We start from the raw sequence: 23,557 nt of genomic DNA on the forward strand, positions 1-23,557 counted from the left end.
CATCTGTTAATGAGTAATCCTTGGTGTTGGCATTGATCTGGTCCATATTTTGCAATGTGATGCCATCTCCTGAGCAGGCTTGCTTGGAGCTCCTTGTTGTTGCTTTACCATGCTTTTAATTAGCTCCTGAAGAGAAGGAGAAGGGAAATATCCAGATGATAAATCAGCTCTAGCTACAAGCAACATTGGATCAGCTTCTCTGGAGTTGCCCTTCAGTGCTTGCTGATTACACCAGGGACCATCTCCAAGGGTCAGGCACTTTGTAAACTCTTCACTCCTAGTGGTTGAGGGAGAGTCTCTCCCCATGGGGCATTCCCTTCTACTCACAAAGTCATTAATGATTAACAACGATAACAGCTCCGCTTACTTAGAAAGCTAAAATACCTTAAAGTCAAGTAAATCACAGTCCCTTGTGAAAGCTTGTTCCTGATTCACCCTCCTGCTTCAGCCCAGACCTGGAAGTTTTCCTCTGCCAGGCAAAACCTTCATGAGAGGAGAGCAAGGATGAAAGTCTGTGCTCCTCTCACTGTTGTCTTGGCTCTGAGTCTGAGCAGTGGCTGTGCAAGGATGGTAAGTGATTCTTCTCTTTCTGAATGATGGATCAGCTGTGGGATACCTGGCAGGACCAGGCTGCCTTGGGGTTGGATGAGTGAAGCCACTGAACAGACCCAGAGAAAGGGAGATTCAAAGGGAACAAAAGGGATTAGCCTTTTGTTCAGAAGGCTGACAGCAGTGCTCACTTAGTGGGGGCACTTTGGGATAGCTGCTACTACACCTTTCTCTGTTTGAAGCATTTGCTTACATCCATGCCTTGCTATGGAGGGGGAATGGGAAGGGAGGAAGAACCACAAAAATGGAAATCCTTTAAAAATGTATCTCAAAAATGTGTTGACACAAGCAGGTACCTGCAGTAGCATGGAGGGAGAGTGCTCCACTGCCAGACACTACTGCTGCCTGGTAACTGAACAGGCCAGCTTAGCTGGCTATCTTCTTTTCAGCCTTCTCCTTGTTTCCATGCCAAGCCCCTCAGTGTTTTTGCATCATGTGTCCTGTGTCTTTTTGGGGGGGTATGTCTGCCAAGCACCTGAAGCACTGCTGAGCAGGCTGTGATGGTCTGAATTTGCCAGTTTGCTTAAACCCCACCACAGCCTGGTATCTACCATGGACTAGCAGGGTAGTTAATTCACTGCTGCCTTATGCTCAGCATTGTGGCCTTAAGATCAGCCTTATTTCTCTAGCTGGGTAAAAACTAGCTCAGATATACTTAGATGGTGTTATAATCCTAATTATATCAACGAATTACAAAAGTTTGTCCTCAGACATTACATGAGGGAGCAGAGAGGAATGCTCATGTTCATGGTAAAGATCATCCCTGGCTGGAGCCCTTGCTTGGTGGTGGCAGAGTTTGTGTAGAGGGAAAAAACTTTTATTTCCTCAGAACTTTTCAAGCCTTCCCTATGTATCTTAGCAACATCTTTTACTTAGCCCTCATTTTTTATGTTCCCTGTCCAGTTCTATGTTCATGATGTGTGCTTCTTTGACTGCTTCTGTGATATTTTTTTTGCTATAGTTCAATTCCAGCACCTTTGGTGGCCGTGGCACTTTTATGTGTATTCTCTTTTTATTATTTCCTGTGGCTTAAAATCAGCTCAGCCTAGTGTTCTTTACGTGCTGATTGGCAAACCCAAATACAGTTAGAAGTTGCTTTTGTAACTAATGCCCTGGGGGGATACAGTTAAGTAGCAGGAAAAGGCAAATGTTGGGATATTATTTGTAACTGTGAACCAGCCCCAGAATGCATGTATTCTTCCTGCTGAGAGAAATAGGAGATGTGTCCCTTGGCAATAGAAAGATAAAATGGAGCAGAGCTTTGGCCTTTGTTGTGTTGTGCTGGGTTTCCCTAATTTAGCTGGCATTTTTGAGAGTCAACATGTATCTATTCTCTTTCACCAGACTGTGCCCCACCAAAAATCAAAAACAAATAATAAGATTTTCTCAGAAGCATTGGGAGAAAACACAAGTTCAGGGCAGCCTGGAAAGTAGATTTTTACCAGTAGTATGGTTCCCAGAGTGAATTTGTGTCTCCAATCCACATTCTCTTTTTCTCTTTGTAGCACTACAAATCTGAGGCAGGAAGAGGCTCAAGGCATGGGTTCACTCGCCCACAAGGTACCAAGACAAATCCAATAGGTTTCATGACAGTAAGAATGGTCTGCCTGTCTGTATCCATGCTGTGCAAGCTGGTAGGAAGCCTGTCTTTGTTTCAACATGAATAAGGATTATAGAAGGGTTATGCCAATATTAATTTCTGTTTAAAGGGGAATTTGAGATTAGCTCAGGAATCTCAGGTAATTTTCCTTCAGGTGCAGATTAATGGGAAGGTGCTGATGGGATTTTGGTTGTCTGAGCTGGCATGACTTTATATTATTTCACAAGGTGGTGTGGCTGAAGATGTGCAACAACCTTTAATCAGAGCTGCAGCTGCCCTGTAACTTTCAAGCACATTAACTCTTTGTTTGTACAAGTTCCGTTTCTACCCTGGCCCTTGATCTCTCTTTGGGAGAAGGGTTTGAATTCCATGTAGCTTTCTGGGCTGCATTTGTTCTAGTGGCACCCCAATGATCAGGCATCCTGGCTGTGGGAGAGTACTGCAGTTTCCATTTTTGAAGCTTTTATTGTCCTGTGCTTTTGTTGTTGAAGATTACATGCATTGGGCCATTGGGCTTTATAGGTTATAACAGTCTTCAGTGGCCTTTGGGATGCAATATATCTTCTGAAGGGGGATGTATTTTCACAACTCTCCTGCCTGTTTGTACTGGGAGGTATCAGACAGAGAAAGCTGATATTGGAACATTTGCTTAATTAGTTCAGAGAATGAAAACTGGGGTTGACAAGGGGATGGCAGAGGGAATGGCAGTGGCTATTTCACATTGATAGAGAAGGAGGCAGTTAGGGCAGATGGAGTGACCACAACCCTAAATGATTAAGAGGGGGTTGGACCATAGGGCTAAGTTATTTTTTCTGTAATGCCAATAACTGACCTCAGCAGCTCTTTGAGGTGTCTGGGCTCATGGGAGTTAACAGATATTGTAAGATGTGCAGGAGCCCCAGCCATCATGGAGGGGGTAAGCTCAGTACAAGGAGCAGTCACACATTGTCTCTGAGAAATGGAAATGTGCTGTGCTGCCAGCTTGGTTGAATGCCCCATTTCTCTTTTACGGCTGTGGTTGGCTCCCCATTCAGACTTTGGGATTTCAAAACAGATTACTTTTAGTTTAATGGTTAAATAAGCTCTGACAGTTTTTCATTGTCTTTTTTGTCTTCAGCCTCTCTCATTATCAAGACTCATCTTGAAGAATTTTTTCCTGATAGACTCCCACTAGCCTTCCTTAAACTCCCACCACCCTTCCTTAGACTGCCATCGCTGATGTGGCAAATATAAAACTTGCCCTTTTTAGACACTGGTCCCATCAGTTTCTCCCCACTAGTAAGGAATCTGCTTATCCCAAAGGGAAGGTGTTATGATCAAAATTCTCTCTCTACCCCCAACCTTTAAACCTTCTTCCTCCTGACTGTTTCTATTTCAGTTTGTACTGTCTGGTTCCTTAATTATTTTAAACAGATATTACAATGTGATATAGAGCCTGAAAGGATAAAACTTCAGAAATTCTTTTAATATGAAATTACAATACTATATAATTAGAAATTATAATTGCAATTAATGAATATAATTGGCATTTGCTGTACCAGAAATGGCAGTATATTTTGACCTGAAATGATCTGAGATCTTTGTTCCATTGCAGAGTCCATTAATCTTTGTTGATTCTGTCATTATGTAAGATTTTAAGCTTCTTCTTATGCACTAGACATTGCAGAGACACAGAGTCCAGATTACAGCTGAAAAATTTGCAGATACCTATCTTCATAATTTCATATAATAGTATATAATATAATTTGTGGGTTGGTTTTCAGCTGCATTATGAGTTTTTTATGCTTGTATTTCAGTGTTTACAGAGGATGGACATTTATGCAAATTTCCTTTCCGGTTTGGCGGAAGGTTTTATCACACGTGTTTATCCAATTTATTTTCCAGAAAGAAATGGTGAGTTGACATTGCTCATAAATGAAAACAGCATTCAAATGAAATGTCATTCTTTTAGTGCTTTAATCTTGCTTTTGGAGTCATTACCATGAGCTGGATGTTGTGCCCAAGGTGCAGTTCTGCTGCTGGTGGCCGTGGCCCTCGGGTCAGGATGTGCTCAGGGGGAAGGGAGCCCTGGCTCTGGGTTTCCATGGCCACAGGAGGCTCAGGAACTGCAGAAATGTTTCCCTGCTGCCCTGCCTATTGGAACTGCGATTTACATGAGTGATAAGAGCTTGTACAGAAAAAGCAGGACTGATAGAATGACCCTGGAGAGACCCTCTGCTGGGGGAGAAAGGACAGACACAGACACCTGCAGGAGGGGACACTTGGTTAGGGGACTATTTGATTTGTGCAGGCTGTGCTTGTACTGCAGCAGAGACCATCTGATTTTTGAGGAAAGTTGTTTTCTCCCCACCCCCATGTCTCTAATTTCTATCCAGATTGGCACCAGAACCCCTTTGGACAGTGCAGTACTAAGAAGAGAGGTATTACTCCTGTTTGTTGGTTAATGATTTATTCTATTAGTATGTTTAAGGCCAATTTGCCTTCTTTTGGGCAAAGGTTACTCTTTTACTTTTGCAGAAGCTGTTAGAAGTATTCATGATCCATTTTTGGGGTAGGAGCAATCAGGTGGGAACCCTACTAAATTAAAGCACTGAATAAAAAAGATAAACTTTGCAGACAAACTCATATGATGGGCATATATTAACTAAAATCAAAGGCAACAAAGCAGAGAATATATGGGTACCAGTAATGTGAAAATTATGCCCAGATGAGCCATGTGAAAGGCAAACACTTGCCTATTTTCAGGGCAGAGATAATATTTTAGAGTTTGTTTTACTTGCCCAGGCAGGGTAGAACTCTCATTTTTTATACTGAACTGTCTAATTTTTTCATGATCTGTTGGTGTCTTTCTGATGACACATCTGTTTCAAGTGTAAGTGCTGGTGTAATGTAAACAACACAAAACAAATAGACACCAAGCTTCAGGCTAGGAAACCACTTCAGAATTTCCCCAATATCCACTGATACAACCCAGCTAATAAAAGCCTCCAGGAAACAAGAATTTGAGACTATCTTAAGTAAAGAAAGGGAACTGGAATAATTTACCAATTTGAATCCTGTCTTTGATGAACTTTAGCCACAAAGAGTTTGACCTTAGTACCCACTTAATTTCATGCAATGCTTAAGAGGGATCCTGTTAATACATGACACTGTGTATTTGTTTTTAGCCAGTTAGGCCACAGAAATGGAAAAACCTGTCGATGGATGGGGTCCAAGGTTAGAGCACACTTTAGAGCTGACCTTGAACAACTCGCTCTTATGCTTCTGACTTTTTAAAAGCCATTTACAAGCAGGGAGACAAGGAGGAGGACAGCTGGAGTTATTTGGATTTGACAGATCATTTCACCCTATGGGTGACCTTCTGACCAGTGTTTGCTCATCACTAATAAGCTAAAAGCAACTTAATGTGTGACTTCAGGCACAGAGATGCCAGGAAAAGAGCCCTGAGTAGCAGTTGGGAAACCTGCTCTGTGCACTTTCTGTGTGACTTGGCACCAACCCAGGCTGGACTTGCACTGAGTAACTGATCCCAGGGGACCTGGTAGGCTCCAGGTGAGGGCAAGGCTGGTGCCCTTCCTGCTCCTGTCTCCTGCAAGCTGCTAGGAAGAGATGATGGGAGGCTGGGTCCAAGCTGATTTTTCAGGGATAAATTCCAGGAAACCTGACCAGGAGAGTACTGACTTATGTGTTTAAGCTCATGTCCTTAGTCCTTAAGTCATACTTTGGGTCAGGACTGCAGTCAGGACTTTACAGTGCAGGCTAAACCCCACCCAAATTGGCTTGAGATTTATGTTTTCTCACACTGCATATGATACAGACACTGTGTTGCAGCATAAATCTGCTCCTGGCCACAGAAAGCTCTCCCTACTTTGAGAGCAACAAACAAGCTGTATGTTTATAAATATTTATTGAAAATACAGGAAAGAAGACAAAATAATTGCACTATTTAAATAACAGACTTCCTTTAACAGCATTCTGTATTGCTTTTCCCCTTAATTATAATCTGTTTTCACAGATAAATTTCCATTTAGTGGCCTATTACCAAGTCTTACATGATATCTTGCTAAAGATATACTGTAAATTTTCCTTTTGTGCTGAGGAGAAAAAAAAATAGCTGGAATTGCTACTGAGTTTCACTGGTACCTCCAGAAAGACAAAGGAGTGTAGGGACAGAGAGAATGGGGGTGCAGTGAACAATGGTGAGAGCAAAAGAGGAGGGTGGTCTGAACTGGACCAAGCTGTGGCTGCAGGGAAGCTGCCAGCCCTGTCCCTGTGTCCCAGAGGAATGGCAGGAGCAGACCTGGCCTGAGATTTTGGCTATAAATGGGAAGGTGTTGGCTCATGCCCTGCAGAAGCCTTATCCTGTGCTTGAGTTCTGGATGGGCAGGGCCCCTGTGCCAGGGTGAGCTTAGGTCTGTGGAGGAAGGACGTGATCTTATCATCTTCCTTGGAAACAAGAAGATAACTTTTGATATGTTGGCCACAGACTGAAAACACTGTAGAGGACAGCTTTTTGGCCAGCTGGATTACAGGATGGGGAGTTTATGACATTCCTAGAAAGGAGAAGTACCCGTAGGCTGAGCTGGAGATGTCAAACATCAGGCTCTGAATTTTCCTGGAGCTGGTAGTGGTTGGTCTGGTGTTGTCAGGCAAAGTCTGGCTGTGTCTCATGGTCAGGACAACACCCAATAAAGTCTCTGGGAGCCTCCAAGTCTCAAACATAGTGACAGCACCAGGTGTGATGGCAAAGCTCTTTCCTTACACTTGTCTGCCTCGGGTCTGAGGCTTTGCTTGTTCTCCAAACATCCTATTGTTAGTGCTCCCTATGCTCCTGGTGGGAAAACCAGCCTACTTTCATTGATCCTGCCTGCCAGTTAGGCCTCATCTTTTGTTTGTCCATTCCCATGCTGTTTACCATCTATGGATTTAAAATGTTATTTAAATCAATTCCTTGTTGTGGACTTTTCTGATATCATTAATTCAGTATCTCTGTCCATATGTTTTCACTTTCATATTAGCAATTTTATATGACAAGCTGATGTAAAGATATTTGCTATCCCATAAATTTTGAGTGTGGGTGCATTTGCAAATAGCATGAAGATATAATAAGGCCACTGGGTTGGTTTGGCTGCTGGAGGCAACATTCCAGAAGACTGAAATGTCACCATTTCATTTTTGGTAAGCCTCCAATCAGACAAAATCCCAATTTTTAAAAGAAAAAGAGGGAGACAAGTGAAATGGCTTTGAGGATGAGCTGAGATTCTCACAGAGAGTGAGATCTGTGGTGGGAAATATAAAAGGATTACGTCACTGTGCAAGAAGCTTGGCACTGAGGAGGCAGCTTGGCATCACAAGGGAGGATCAATCTCACTGCAGTCACTGCAAGGCAATAAGGAAGGACTGGCTGTCGAGAGCATCAAGGGGAGGACCAGTGGTTTGTGGAGAGCTGGTAGAAGAAGCCTCTGTCAGAGTCTCTGACATCAAAAGATTTTTTAAGATGAAACATTTGAGATTCCACTTTGCTTAGAACTTGGCTGCTGCTGGGCAGTGACACCAGCACTTCTGAGGACACTTTTAACTCATTTCTCACCTTCATGCTTGTGCACGCTTGACCACCCTTTAAAGAAGAGCACAATCCACTTCCAGCTGAAGGATCTTTGAGGAATTTCCATCAGCTCCCAGCAGTTGCATCAGGCTTAATTCCTGTGAGAGAGCAGCCCCTTTAAGTATGTGCCACATTAATTTGCACCAGACTACCAAGCACCTCTTTTAGTGCACCTTATATAATTGAGGTCACCATCAATATATGTGGCCTATTCAGATGCTCCATAGGAATTATGCATTTTAAATACCATATAGCATCTAATTAAAAAGGAAAATAGGGCAGTTAAAATGTAGACATGTGCCACAATAAAATTTCAACCTAACTTGTGACATCCTAGGGTGAAAAATTTGATCACACAGCTGCTCAAGGAATGATAAAACCAGGCATAATGGAAATAGATCATCAGGCACATTAAACAAACTCCAGTGTCCTCTAATGTCATGTAGCTGATATCTATTATTCTGCATTATAACTGGCTAGGGAGGATGTTTTGGTGGCATGGACCTCCAAGGTGCAGCCTCAGTTCAGTCATGTGCTCCTTGTGTGTCCTCAGGGAAGCCTCCAAATCTACTCCTGCAAAAGAGGAATAGCAGCTCCATGTCCCTTGGATTGCTCTGAGCCTGAGACAGCAGACTGACATAACAGACCACCAGTCAGGGTGTGCAGGACTGAGTCCCCTGCTCTCAAAAAAAGGAGAGGTTTTATCTGGAAAATAAAAATGGAAATCACCACCAGTCAGTTATTTCCTCATTTCATCTTGCAAGCTCCAAAATAAGAATGCTTTAAAGGAACTGAGTCTGAAAAGGGTGAAATATGCTTGTCACTGAAAGTCAGGGAAAAGTCCCTTTGTGGACAGTCTGCTGCCTCCACAGATTATTACAGTAATGTCAGGCATCAAAAATGGCCTGGGTCCTGTTTTGCTTGTTTTGTAATAAGTAAAGAAGACACAATTTATTTGCTTTGGTTTTGGTTTTTATTTCTGTCTTTCATTTTCTAATCCCAGAAACAGGAAGAATGTTGGGTTTTTCTGACGGATTTATTGAAAATCCTAGGTCCTGCATTTGCATCTTATTTTTAATTTGTTTTTAATATGAGACAAGTGGAGCACAGCAACTTTAACAAAAGAAAGGATATTTTTCCTCTGCTCTTAAGAGAATTTGAACGAAACTGATGCTAATTAGAAAAAAAACCAAGCATGAATTTCCAGGTTGCCAGAGTGTGAAGGCCCTGCAGTTTCAGTGCAGACATCCAGGTTATTTAAAGATGCACTAAGCTGCACCTTTGATTCTTTTCAGGTGTTCAACAACACATAACTTTGACCGGGACAGGAGGTGGGGACACTGTGATTTGTTGCCCAGAGACCACTCAGGTAAGGCAAGCCGTGGCTGAGTTGCTCCAGGTACCTGGCCCCTACTTTGCCACCTGCAGGAAGGAGGGACAGTGCCTTCAGTGCAACTTTTACTTGTGTACTTATTTTGAAGCAAGCCTTCACATCAGATTATGTTTCCATAATCTCTTTGTGACGCTGCACAGCCATAGCATTAGACTGTGAATATCACACAGTCTTTAATTCACTCTGTGTTGACTCACTCGAAGCCATGGAGAGAAATTATGGTAATGCCAGCATGGAAATCTAAACTCCTGCTGGAGCCAAACACAAAGGTGATCATCTTCTCCTCCCTCATGGCTTGGATGTGCCTTTCAGCTTTCCCTTAATTTACACAGCTGCATTTTCTGTCTGTTTGACCAGTTAATTTTTTTAGAAGGCACAGAAACATTTGACACCCTCTATAACATACAGCCATCACTTCCAGCTTTCCTTTCTTGAGATCTCAAGGGAAAGAGCAAATCTCAAACCCAGACTTCCTTGAGCTTTGGGCTGTGTCAGAGAAGACAAGAGGCTAGACATGTTCATTGTAGGAGTCCTGAGGGATAATGAAAGGATTACTTGGCTGAACAGCTCTGTGGCTTCATGTGGTCACCACACTCCAGTGCTGCAATTACCTCATTGCGAAAGTCTGTCCAAAAGGGGAAGTCAAGCTCTGTGGCAAAGTCACCTTTATATATAAAGTCACTTTAATTGACACCCTGGGTGAAAGTTAACCTGGGAATATGCATCCCTGTCCTCAGCAGTCCCTCAGTGACTGGCCTTGCTTATCTCTGTATTCCTGGCTCTGTGAGCTGGATGCTGGGGAATGCCATTTTATAAAGAATATATATATATATATATATGTGTGTGTGTGTGTGCGTGTGTCTGTATATATTTGTATATATACATGGATGTATATACATATTTATTTTTTTTTTTAATTCTCATTTCATACAGGCACAGACCAGCTTGAAAATTCAGGTACTGAACTGGTCCAGCTTGATGCCCCTGAGGCTTTTTTTGGATCTGTGTCTAATTCTGTTGATGTTCCTCTTTTTGCCCTCTCACTATTTTCAAATGAGGGCTCTGTGAGCTGGATGCTGGGGAATGCCATTTTATAAAGAATATATATATATATATATGTGTGTGTGTGTGTGTGTCTGTATATATTTGTATATATACATGGATGTATATACATATTTATTTTTTTTTTTAATTCTCATTTCATATAGGCACAGACCAGCTTGAAAATTCAGGTACTGAACTGGTCCAGCTTGATGCCCCTGAGGCTTTTTTTGGATCTGTGTCTAATTCTGTTGATGTTCCTCTTTTTGCCCTCTCACTATTTTCAAATGAGACATATTTAGTCTGCAGGATATGACCAGAAGCCTCAGATATTCACTTCCCACTTTCAAATGAAGGGCTTTTTCCACCAACCCCTTTCAAGGAGTTCTCCACAGTGTCAGGAGTCTTATTGCCAAACTGATTGCAATCTACCAGAGCACTTGAAAAGCCAAATTAGCTGAATCACACTGACAGTCTAAAATTAAGCAGTGCACAGCATCACCTTTTTAAACATAACTAGTTAAAATTATTTTCCAGCCTGGCTTTAAAACAGATTAACAGTAGATCAGAGGCCAGTGACCCAGCCCCAAAGCAAGCATCAACTTTGTAATGCAAGTGTGCCAGACATGAACATAGACTTTATGGGCAGTTCATGCTTACAAGACTTATGAGTTATGAGTGCTGCACTTAGTTATTCATCAGTGGCTTCCCAGAGCTTAAAATTAAAAATTAAAAAAAAAAAAAAGAAAGGAAAGGGAGAAAAGGATGGGGTAGCTGAAAGGGTTCACCACTAGCTGTTGCAAAATAAAACATAACCCCTTTATTTCTGGAAGCTTTTAGAATTTGAAAAAAGAAATAAAAGGTTTTTGGCTGTTATTTCATTTATAAACATAACTCTACTTACGTTTTTTTAAAGCAACAAGCACAGTTTTTGGATTTGGGAAATATTTAACAGATCTTTAACCATACCTTAAAGTGAACAGGCCTGTGATGAGGTTGAAAGGAAAAGTAACATAAAGGATGAAGGGAATTTGAAGCAAAAGAAGGAAAGTTTCCCTGCTGTGGAAGAAATAAGCAGTCAAACTGAACACTGCTGATCTTTAAAATGTGTAAAATAATACCTTTTTTAAAAAAATCCACTGAAGTATTAAATCTTTGGGTGTTTTTTCTTGAAAAACAAGGAAAATGGAATTTCAGGGAAAGAGTATCCTTTGGCCATAAAAGGCTGGTGAGCAGTGTATCCATTGGCATGGAGAAGGAGCTTCTTTAGAGCAAAGGTTGAAGCACAAGCTCTCTCCAGGCCAAGAATATCATGTTTGTGGGAAGTCAAACTCAAAACATTGGAGGTGCTTAGAAATCAATGTTAAGCAAGCACTGGAAGCTTTGATTCAGAAAAATACATCTGCCAAATTCAAGGGGAAGTTTAACCAAGAGGCCTTTAGCTCTAGGATGAAGTGAAGCCTGGGTAGGAAGTTTCTGCTCTTGGTACTGCACACACGTGGGCCAGCTGGGCTGTGCAGGCATAGCTCCCATGGATGTACAAATATCCATCAATGTGAAATGCTCCTATAGGTGGCATTTCCAGATTTCGGGCAGTCTGATAGGACTACTTCTCTGAATGTCTGGAAATCTTGGACAAGTGGCCAAAACCCCAGGGAGACCCAAACATGGGAGAGAAAATTGCCAGACAATATTTTTAAGATCCCTCTGGACTGATGTGGAAAGAAGTAGTACAGTGGTGTGGGCTGTGCAGGCAAGAGGAAGAAGCATCATCCCAGGAGGAGCTCTGAGGAAGGTAGGTGGCATAAACAGAAAGTTTTTGTTGGGAAGTATGGGCAGAAAGGTGAGACAAGGCTACTGCTCAATCAGCAGAGACTCAGAGAGGTGAAGCTGCAGTCAAGATGAGAGCCAGCAAGCATGGAGTGTTTTATCCATGAGGGTGCTTTAGACAGTGCTGAGAAAGCGTGGACTTGGCACTCCCCAGTTAATGGATAGTTAACTGTGGGCAGGATTCCCCACTGGGAACTGAGATGTGTCCATCTGCTTATGAACAGAAGTTGTTCCTGGACTCCAGGAAAGATGTGGAGCAACACAGAACATGCCTGGAAGGTCAGACTGGAGTGGTGGGTGGGATATAGTGAGAAACAGATTGAGAAAGAAAGAAATGAGTGGAAGTGTTTTTTGCAGATTTAACAAGGGTACAAAAAAATTTCTTGAACATTTGTTTCAGCAGAGGATGGCTTGGAGATCAGGTCATGGTTTGGATGTAGTGGGAATAGGAAATACACAATTTTCCTTTGAGGAAACATTACAGCATTAGAAGTTTCATAACTATCAACAGCAGGAAGAGTAAGAATGTCACTGACTTCACTTGCTTTCCCTTGATGTTATCCTGGATGGAAACTACCAGTGAATAAGACCTGCTATCTGATAGGAATTACATCACTCTCTTCTGGAGTAAATATTTTGATCCTGCAGGGGAACCTCAGATTTACCCTGCTGTAGCAAACTTCAGGATGCAGCCTTTGTGCTTCACCTCAGCCCTGTTCTTGTGTACCTGTGCCTCTCTGTGTTGCATCTCATGCTCAGGACACACCTGGATTGAGCAACCGTGGAGATGGTGTAGCAGAGTTTGACTAGCATTAAAAAGGAAGATCTGAATGCAGACAAGCTGTTGGGCCAGCTCTGGAGTAGGTGTAAACATGCTGTTGGTTAACTTCAGGGGATATACATCCCTTGGCACTGCCTGAAATCAGAAACACTGCCTGACCAGCAAGACTCTTACTACTCTTACATTGCACATTGCCAAGTAAAGCTTCTATTGCATGAGTTGTCCTGGCATCTATCTCCTCTCCCACCACGTTTTCCCATCATTCAGAAAATTCCCCAGTAAATGGAGATATTCTGGACTGGTCCAGTTTTCGACTTTCTTGGTGTGATTTACTTGGATGTAAAAATGGGGATACAAGCATCATAACATCACCCCAGGACAATGTGCTTTGTGGTTTGCTTTATAATTTTTCCCTTGGTTCCAGCTGTCCATTAGTTTTAGACATAATCCAAAATCCCATAGCAAATTCTTCTGTCGGGGGTTGTCCTTTGTGCGGTTTGAAAGAGATGCGTGTCGGAGTTTGTGCTCTCAGTTTAGAAGAGATGCGCGGTCCCGGTGGTGGTGTCGCGATGCAAAGGCTGCAGGGCAGGGGCCGGGCAGCGCTGCAGCCTTCCTCCCTCCCCACTGTAAAGGCACAGCTCCATCTTGTGGGCACCTGTCCCGTCTTTTCCTCACCACAGAGCCAGCTCTGGGGACTCCAGGTGTGCCTGGACCTACCCCCTTCAGACAGCTTAGTCTGGGGGGTGAAGGCTCAGCTCAGTGATCTACCACATGGTTTTTAAAAGCTGGATAAATAAGTTTCCAGCTGTTTTACAGCTGGAAACAACCCCACAATTGGTCTGACAAACTTAGTTTTACATTAGTAGATGGTATTAAACCCACTGAATGTTGAACCAAAATGGTTCATGGAGCCAAAAGGACAAAGCACGACTTATATCATACTTATTAACAACAACTTCTTATGTAGCCCCTCCAGATCACTGTGCAGACAACCCCTGCCAGAATGGAGGGAGCTGTTCTCTCACTCACAGCCACAGGATGTACCACTGTACCTGTCCTGAGGAATTCACAGGCGAGGACTGTCAGCTGAGTAAGTATCTTCTACCATGAGTGTTGCAACACGAAATATGAATAGTAAGTAGAGCTCATTAATGTTTGCTTAATGAAAAGGTAGTGCTGTTGTGATGGGAGAGACCACTGCAGCATGAATGTTTGTGTAGGTGGATTTCCAAATGGTTATGACAGACAATCCATTCCTGACAGGACAACTGAAAATAGCTTGACTGTGCAATTATAAATCCAAGTATGCTCTGAGCATGGGAAACACAAAAAGCCTCTTCCCCTTCCTTTGCTGTTTTAAAGATTTAAATATCCCTTACATGTTTGGAAATTAATATAATATCTGGTAGGCAATGCACAGAGATGTGAAAAAGCAGCACAATTTCAGGTGATGCCTTATCCCTTAAGTACAAGCACATGCTGGGTACAGTGATGCTGTCCTGCCTACCCTACAGGGCTTTAGGGGAAAGCCACCTCTGTCCTGAGGTTCCTGGAGCTGCTGCTCTACTGGCTCAGTGCCTCCACACTGTGGAGGCTGCCTAGCTTGAGAAGAACTGCCAACAAACATGGATCTGCTCAACAGGAAAAAAAGGGATGAGCAGGGAATGATAGTAGAGATTTGGTGCCATTTATTGCAAGAAATAACATCTGAAAGCTTGTGTTGTTTGTAAAACTTCATTTCAGAGAAATGTTTTGACAACAGCCTCTACGAATTCTTTGATGTGGGTATGAGATGGTCAAGAGTCCAACAAGGAGCAGTGGAGCAGTGCACGTGTGTGCACGGCCAGATGGAGTGTGCGCGTGTGGAACACCAAAGTAAGGCACTGTTTTGTACCACAGCTGGAGGTCTGCATGGAGTGTGGATGAAGGACAGTGAGGGTATCAAAGCTTGAGTGGTGTTGCCCACCCTAATGCTGCCCTTGCAGCTCATGTACCCTCTCTGAAAGAGAATATTTTAGCTTTCCTTTCCAAGAGTGAGCCGTTACACTGACCCAGGAAATCCCTTCAATGTGTCCATCCTCATTCGAAGAAGCAACTATATGCATTATGAGGAATTTTAGGGACACACAGTGTTTTCTTAGAGAGGGATGGAACCCTGACATGCAGCAGGTAAGAATATACAGGTTATATAGTAGAAGTGGTAACATTTTTTCTCCAAAACTATAACTTGCCTGAGAGGCACACCCTGCACACCAACAATCACTTCATATTGTTGTTTCACCTCTGTGTTTCTTCCCAAGTCCATCCCACTCTTGAATTACCAGCATGTAAATTTTACTCGCCTCAAAGATCCCATAAGGCCTGCATTGGCTCCAGAGGCCCTGTGATTTTTGGCCCATTCCTGGCAGGGGTGATGCTTACATTATGAACCCTCCTCCTTTTTTAAGAGGCTGCCAGGAACCCAACACCCTGGCCAGCCAGCACAGGATATGCCCTTTGGGTTGTCACCCATCTGAAGAGCCAGCACAGCACCTTTCATTTGGAGGAGGGATGTTGGGAAGCAAACCATGTGCCTCACCTACACATGTGCTCTTCTGTGGCTATTCTGTTACTCAGTCTGGATAACTTTTACCCTGCTCAGATTCACAAGTAAGACACAGTACAAATTAGTTTCCTAAAAACCCTTTGAAATATGTACGTGCTTTATTCCCACCTTATGTAACTGGAAGTTAAAGTGTGGAGAGTCAGTGGCTCTCTAGGACATTGAGAGTCCATTGTGAGAGTTGGGAAATTTGACAGGACTGAATACTTCCCAATTACAGATCTTAAATATTTAACTGAGCTCCCTACTAGATATGTTATAATAAATTCTGATAGAGCTCAGTGGTAAGTCTGGAACTGCAGAACACTCCGTAGAAGAAGAAATGTTAATACCATCTCCACTAGTAATAATAATCACCACCCCCATTTTACCTATTGTTCATGGATAATATCTTTCTGTAGCTGACATTATCCAATAGCAGTGAAAACATTGAGACAGACCTTAGTGGGCAGAAATCAATCGAGTTGCCTTTTCTTTAATTTATCATAAGTGTAGGTCTGACATAAACAAAGAATAAAAACTTCCCCCAAATGCATATGCACAGAGGAGATGCCCTAGAGTAAGTTAAAATGGACTGATTCTCTTGAATAATTTGTACCTTTGGCTTGATCATTGGTTGTGTTTTCTTGTAGGTTGTGTTCATGATCCTTGCATGAATGGTGGAGAGTGCAAGATGGTTGCCTCCACTGGGAAAATAGTATGTGATTGCAAAGAAAATTATGCAGGGAAGTATTGCAATATTGGTAAGTACAAAAGCCTACAGGCAACCAGAATTAGGAGTTTTCATCTGTTTGTAAGGCTGGTGTGTTTGCCTCTGTTGTATTCAGTCTTTGAGAACATTTCTGGTACCAAATGGAGAGTCACATAGAAGGGTTTAATGTATTCCTCCAGTGTAAAACATAACACACACTTCACCACTGACACTCTGGTTCTAAAAATATTTTTTTCATGCCCTTCACTTTATAGAAAACCAAACAGAAATTTAAATCCAATTACACATGCCTATAAAATAAGTGCATGCTTCCATTTTGCGGAATCAGTCACAGAGTTACTCTAGAGCTACTGTCTCCCTACAGATCCACACATCCCCTTATAGAGCTGGGATTTACATCTGACAAAATCTAGCAGCCATTTTTTGGTAGCACTAAATGACTGTGGGACAAAGAAAATGCCCACCCTTTGGGTTACTGTGCACTTTAAGTTAATAGCATGTTTAGCCCAGTACAGGTTGTACAAAACCCCTTCCCTTCTCTGGTTGGTCAGGGCAGAGAAATCTGCTTTTTGGTATCTATGTGTAAGTCCTGTTTTGCATTTTAAATGCTACATAGTTTTAATACAAGTTTCCTCCAGAAGGCTTCACATTTATCCCTGCAGGGGTTAAATCTTGCTTGCATGCTGTATCTGCAAGATATGCCAGTGTCTACTTTTAAAATAAATGCACATTTTAAGCATAAATTTTAATAGACTTTCAGCCACACCATCCTGTGACCCCATCAATTCACTGCTGTGTCTTTCTGAGTGCATAAATCCCATGGCTCATCAAAACTGAGAACATGGCTCCCAATAGCTCTGGTGGGCACTTTCTTAATCTGAATGGGTGGTGGGGTACAAAAACCCATTAATGATCACAGCAATTTATATCTTACACTCTTTGTTACTCTGATAGTTAACAAATGGGGTAGCCAACTATTCTAGCTGGGGAAAAAATAATCCTTCTGGGAGACCAGCAGTACAGCTGGAATGGCAAATAGCAGGAGTGAGTGGGTAAATTGGACAGTGTATGAGCTGATCCTGAACATTCCCTCACCAGGGACCTGATGAACCATGAGAAATGGGTTTGTGACTCTTTCAAGTCCTTCATAAGGAGTGCTATGTTAGCTCAATTGTTCTGTCCTTTAGTTACCCTGGAGAGATTGTTCCAGGCTTTGGGAATGCTGCTGCAGGGATCTGGGTGAGGGACTGCACAGCACACGTGTGACCTGGAGCTCGGGGCAGCTCATTTTCACATTAAACTGCTTTTCCTATTCCTGTTTTATTAGCAGCTTCCCCTGCCCCAAGCAGCAATGGTGCACAGAGACATCCACCCAGCAGGGCCTGGATCATAAATATCAGGATGGCAGAGTTACAGCTGTCATACCGGTTTCTGACTAACTTAGAACTAGAAATAAGCAGGTGCTCTTTGATTACTTGAAAATAATAAAGCAAACATTTGATTTGCTAAACAAGTGGCTTTGGATGCTTACAATCCATCTGCACTCAGCTGCCTAACACCCCTACACAGAATGGGAGCTGAAGGATTGTGTTTGTGTGTCAGGGCCTTGCAAAGAGTCTTAAAAAAGAAAAACTCTTTGTCAAGATTTAGTAATTCTAAATTAACGCAAATAAATGAGTCTTCAGGTCTATAGACCTGGTACTGTCATCACAGCAGGGCAATGGCATTCTGGTGAAAGTGCTACAGCCTTGTATTCTCAGAGCACTCAGAAATGATTTTTAAGTATTTGTTGGATTAATTTTTTCTTTGATGCAGCGAACAGAAATGGCTTTTTTTCTTTGTTTCCTTTTTACTGTCTTGTATAGTTTCCTTGTCTAACAGGATGTACTTGTGAGGTTACCCTTTAGGTGGAATGCTGGTGGCTCTAGTGCTTGATTCAGAGAAAGTGTAACAGTATTTCCTGTCCAAACTGTACTTTATTCTGAATTATCAGTTAAAGAGGCAACCTTAAAGCCAAGGTGTGATGTAAAAATATCTTCTTAGATTTTTTTAAAAAGAGAAATCAATAAATTTAATAAATTTAATAAACAGGAAGTCTCCCAGGCTGTTATTGAGCTGTCATGTGTTTGAGGTATCCTCTGCCCTTGCCTTACACAAAGAATAACCAGCCTTCATATGTGTCTAATGGAAAACCAGCAAATTTATCTTAAAATTATACTCAAAAATATTAATAAATGAAGTACCATCCTTCATCCAGCAGATCACAAGCCTAAGTACTGCTGTGCCTCAAGCATTGGTACAGTAGAATGAGGAGCAAAAACAGGAAAAAAGTACTGAAAACACTTCTCTTACTTGAGGACTTACTTAGCAGATGCTTGAACCATCATATCTGTCAGACTTTTACCTGTTTTCCATGTATTTTTCTAAACTCTTTAGTGCTCCTTTATGCTTTTCCCTTTCACAGCATTCCATGTCAAGATGTCCCTGAATATAAATAGATGTGATGAAAAGAAGTATTTTCTATTTTTAACAAAAAACCTACTGCCTGGTAATTTTATTCTTCCCATTTGAACAATGAGTAACAGAATAATCATAACTTTTGTGATTTTAAAGATACCTATTTATCTGTCCATTACTTTTTGGACTACAGTGTCCCTGCCAGTACTCAAAACTCATCTTTGATCTTAAAATTCTCTTGCAAACAATCATTATATATGTGTGTGTGTGTGTGTGTGTGTGTGTGTGTATGTGAGTGTATATATACATATATTTCTTGGCCATTATCATAAATGACCATATAGCTACTGGAAAATTATGAGCTGACTTAAAAAAAAAGAGAGATGATAAAAGTAACAGAGGAGATATCCATCACAATGGAAATTGATATACAAAAGACAGTTTTTAATATAGATTTCTATTCTTTGTGGTAATACATTATTTTCTTAAAGAAGAAACTTGCAGTACTAAAGAAAGACCTGCCATTTAAAAAGTGCTCTGAGACAGTTTATATGCATAGGATTTCAGTGAAGTTTAATTTTGAAAGAAATTAGATGCATCATCAACAAATCTCTCCCCAAAGAGATGCTGTTTAAAATTGTTCAAGGACCCATGTTTAATTAAGTTCAATTCATACTAATTACCCTTAAATATGCACTTATTTTCAGAAATAAGGATTTTGTGCTAAAAGAGTAGTTGCATTCTCTTTGGAAACAGCTCTTGCTGGGACAGCTCTGAATCCAGGCTCTAGGTGAAGATTCAGAATCAATTGTCCAGTCATGTGTAGCAATTGTCTCATTGAACACAGAAAGTTATCAAAAGGGCCCAAATCCAGCGACTTTAGCAGTGGTAAATGTGGCCAAGACGTGAAACCTGAGAAAGATGTGAGTGGAATATTTTATCTCTAGCCCAGCTTGGCAGAGAAAATGGAGAGCGAATTTATTTGGTAGATAATTAACTTCATAAATATTTAGCTTCACTGGAGGTGATAATTGATGACAAACATTTATATATATGTAATTGTAAAATTTCTTTGACATTTGATGTTTCTTTGAACCGATAGGAGCTATGGTGGAGATGTTGGATACACAGCTAAAGACAGAGGAGAGGCTCTCTGGGCAGAGGACAGATAATTCATTATAATATGCATTTAGGGAGAAGTTAAAGGAGGTTAAAGCATAAAGAAAGGAGATGTAGAATTTTTTTTCAGGGGGTTAGTGCCTTTAAGTTTCTGTGGTTGAAGCCCCACCATTGCATTCACAGTTTTTGCTTTAGTTGAATGGAATGTGAATGGAAATAAATATATATTTTGCCAGATTTCCATGTAAAAGCACTTTGTTTTTCTTACCACAGCTTTGTTACTGTTGGTTGGATGTCAGTTGTTAGTAAATTTGGGGTACTTACTTGTATTTTAAATTTATTCCTGATGTATTCTTATTTATGCTTTATTTATATTCTGATATGTTAGTGGGGTATATTTATTCTGTTATTTAGTCACCAAGTCTTTTCCTGAAGCATTTGCTCACTGTGGTTGTGGGTTGCACTGGATTTGAGTGCATTGGGAGCAGTGCACAGAGGATTAAACATTTTGAGTTTTCTTTGGATTAAGGTTTAGGTAGTCATAATGGTTTTGATAATATTTTGGTCATGATGAAATGTGAAGAAGGTATTTTTGAAAACTCTGCTTTGTAGTGTTTGGGGTATTTAGCTCATTAGGCCATGGATAATGGAATTAGAGGGGTACCATATCTTTAAAGAAAGCATGAGTTGGAATGCTAATTGTGGAAGGTTTTTGGTTATGTAAGGAGATGTGGTGCATGTCAGAAGCAGGCTGAGGATTTTCAGAAAAGGAAGATGATAGAATAGCTGAATATATAATGACATACAGGAAAAAAAACCTCTTCTTGGCCACATCTTTAGGGGTTAAACTGGAGGAGTTTGAGGTAATAGAATTAGCAAAAAATGACAGCAAACCCACCTTTTTAGTGGTTCATTTACTGAAACTGTGTTGGCAGTTTTCTACTAAAAAAGCTACTTCAGTAAAGGAAATTCAGCTCTGGAGGCTGGAAGGAAAGTTTTAAATATTTTTTATTTTCTGAAGAAGGCATAATGAAGTTTAACTTTCTGGTTTATATTTACCCTGTACTAAAATGCTTTTGGATTAGTATTTAATTTTTTACTTTCTAGAAATGCAGAGGGGAAAAGGGTGAAGTATAATAACAAGGTCACTTGTCTGACAATGATAAATGGGCTTTTAACTGGTCAGTCAGTCCCCCACTGCACTTGGACAAGGAGGTCTGTAAGTAAGACTTCAAAAGGGTTTCTAAGTGAGACTGAGAAGATGCTTGTTGCTTGCAAGTGAAGCACTGGCCTTAGTAATGAAACTTGGCTGGAAAAGAATAAAGTAATTATTTTTTCACAGTTGTGGGAAAATAGAAGGCACAGCAGATAAAAAAGCAACACTATGTATCAATTTGGCTTGGAGAGATGATTATGGTATTTTCACAGGACAAGTTTTGTAGGTCACCATGGAATTTGAATGAGGGGAAGGCATGGGTTAATAATGCAAGGATAATGAAGAGAAAGCTTAGAGCACCACTGCAGAAATAATAATGGTGGGTTGGACTTTTATCAGACTTTGAATTAAAAGAAAATTCTACAATGCTAGAGTTACATGGTTAAAAACTATGCCCAGTAGTGTGTTGCCTGCAATGAACAATATAGGAGGCACTGGAAGATGAAGAAATGGGTGAGCATGGCATTGCCCACTAAGTGCCCACCTGTGATTCATTGCACTGACACAGTGCCACTCTAGGGGATGGTGAGCAGGAGAGCAGAGACAGCTGTGGCTTTCAAAACAACATTCCATGTCATTTATGGAGGTGGCAGATGTGAACAATGATAGACAGACTCTTCTTATCTCCCAGACTTCTTTATAATTTTAGGACCACAACAAAGCTTTTGTCTAATACAGAGAAAAACAAAAACGAAGAAGGAAGTACTGTTTGCATGGAGGTTATGGATTAGTAATTTATGTTTGACACCTTGGCAAATGTGGGCTGGAGAGGAGAGCTAATGAGCTGTGCTGGTAGCAGCATGGCATGCAGCAAGAACTACCTATGTAAGGATTGGGAGATAAGGCAGATACCAAAGAAGAGGAAAAAATTTCTCTGGTCAGAGATAGGAGTAGGTTTCAAGATCCACAAATGACATCTTTATTTTTACATAGATATGCATTTTCCAGATGCTGGTGGACACTAAGCTTTCTGTGTTTTGCTCTCTCTTCCTACAGTGTTACCTTTCTAGATGACAAGTCTTTGTTGTAATCCTAGTATAAACTAATATGACTAATATTAGAAGCTGCTAATATGGAGCAGCTCCTTAATCCTTAGTCTTGTGAGAGTGCCTGACTTGGCAGAAGTGTTACTGGGTGCTGGTTAATTGAAAACCATTTGGGTGTTTTTAATCCTATTTTTGATTTATTTGAGACGTGACAGTGGTTTCAGTTCATTATGCTACAGAGGGCACATCTTCTCCTAAAGTCCAAGGGGACTGACATCTCTTAATCCATGAAATCTGTTGTCCTGTGTAATTGTCAGGAAGGTGGTTGAAGGGAAGCTGTGGAAGATGTGATGCAGCTCATTGGATTACTGTATTGTTTGCTTCTCCCAGCTCCTGCTTTCTCCTCTCAGCCCACTCTGGATAATTTGGGGGCTCAAGAGATCCCCACCTCTCATTCAAATCTCTCCACAGAGCAGCTGCTCCTCTGCTGACCATCATTTACTGTTACACAGTTTGCTCCTTTTCCTGCCCAGAGAGTCATTTTGGCTCATTCTCTAAGCACATCAGGACTACAGGTATATTGAAAAGAATGAAAGCTTTCACTATGAATTAGGCATTCAGATATTCTTGAAAATCCTGTATGGTAGTCTGTGCAACTGTCAAAGTAATATAGCACTGATATTGGCTTCTTGTTGCTAGAATTTCTTTCCCCTAGCTCTTGACAGCCTTTTTCCTAAATATATTGCTCCTATTATCTTTACATACCTACCTATTGGATTGCATTTATGACTCTGTAAATCGTAACTATTGGGCTAGAATTGAAGATAATAAATAGAAAAATGAAATGGAAAAAGAGCCACTCCTTCCTCTTATCTAGGATATTACTTTTCTAAGCTATAAGAAAGTACTGGCAGAGTTTATAGGTTTCTGGATTTAAACTTTTGTATTAAAGAATCCAGCTTATTCAGAAGGTGGCTTTGTACATTAGCTTTTATAACAGATATAAATCTCTTCAATTTTACCTCATGATCTAAGCATTGGCAAGTATGAAGGTATGAGGACACTTTAAAGAAGAAACATTGAAAAATAAGTCTAGTTTCAGTAAATGCAGTGTGCCATCCTTATGTCAGGATACAACTTTAAGAGTTTTTGTGCATGTAAATCACTTTTTTCCCCCCCACAGTCTTAAATCCATCCTTGTTTGACATGTTAATTTTCTGCTAGATTTATTGATTACAAAAAGATGCCAGTTTTCCACATTTCTGCCTAGCTTTTAGCTCAGATTGGTTGTGTCATAATGAGGCTGCAGTTTCAGCAGGCATTCATTGCAGTGTTGGGTACTGTGAGTTCAGAGGTTTTACTGCTATTCAACAAACTAGAAAGTTGCACAATTATTTGAATCAGTTATTAGATATATGTGTAATCTGCTGTTCATGACCCCAAACAGAAATATGAAAATCTAGGTAAGTATTATAACAGTATGATTGAATTACATTGAAATACAGATGCACAGATGCACAGATTCACTTGTGGTATGTGTTTATTAACTTCTAAACTCTGAAAGCCATAGTGGGTGCTACTGCTGCTCACATTCACAGACAGGCAG

At 41.0% G+C, this 23,557-nt stretch overlaps 1 protein-coding gene across 2 annotated transcripts in view; it reads left to right on the forward strand.

Annotated features, from left to right (window-relative positions):
* Nucleotides 1-401: 401 nt before the first annotated feature.
* HGFAC (HGF activator) overlaps nucleotides 402-23,557 on the forward strand; it is a 40,633-nt gene continuing 17,477 nt past the window's right edge. For both annotated transcript variants that reach the window (XM_039723932.1, XM_039723933.1), the window contains exons 1-8: nucleotides 402-570; nucleotides 2,115-2,169; nucleotides 4,006-4,102; nucleotides 9,110-9,183; nucleotides 10,141-10,164; nucleotides 13,827-13,949; nucleotides 14,603-14,734; nucleotides 16,094-16,204. In XM_039723932.1, the coding sequence (XP_039579866.1) occupies nucleotides 505-570; nucleotides 2,115-2,169; nucleotides 4,006-4,102; nucleotides 9,110-9,183; nucleotides 10,141-10,164; nucleotides 13,827-13,949; nucleotides 14,603-14,734; nucleotides 16,094-16,204 (682 nt within the window). In that variant the 5' untranslated portion in view covers nucleotides 402-504. The remainder of the gene's footprint in view (nucleotides 571-2,114; nucleotides 2,170-4,005; nucleotides 4,103-9,109; nucleotides 9,184-10,140; nucleotides 10,165-13,826; nucleotides 13,950-14,602; nucleotides 14,735-16,093; nucleotides 16,205-23,557) is intronic.

Source organism: Passer montanus, unplaced genomic scaffold (genome assembly GCF_014805655.1).
Source record: "Passer montanus isolate IOZ18808 unplaced genomic scaffold, ASM1480565v1 scaffold51, whole genome shotgun sequence".
Lineage (NCBI taxonomy): Eukaryota > Metazoa > Chordata > Aves > Passeriformes > Passeridae > Passer > Passer montanus.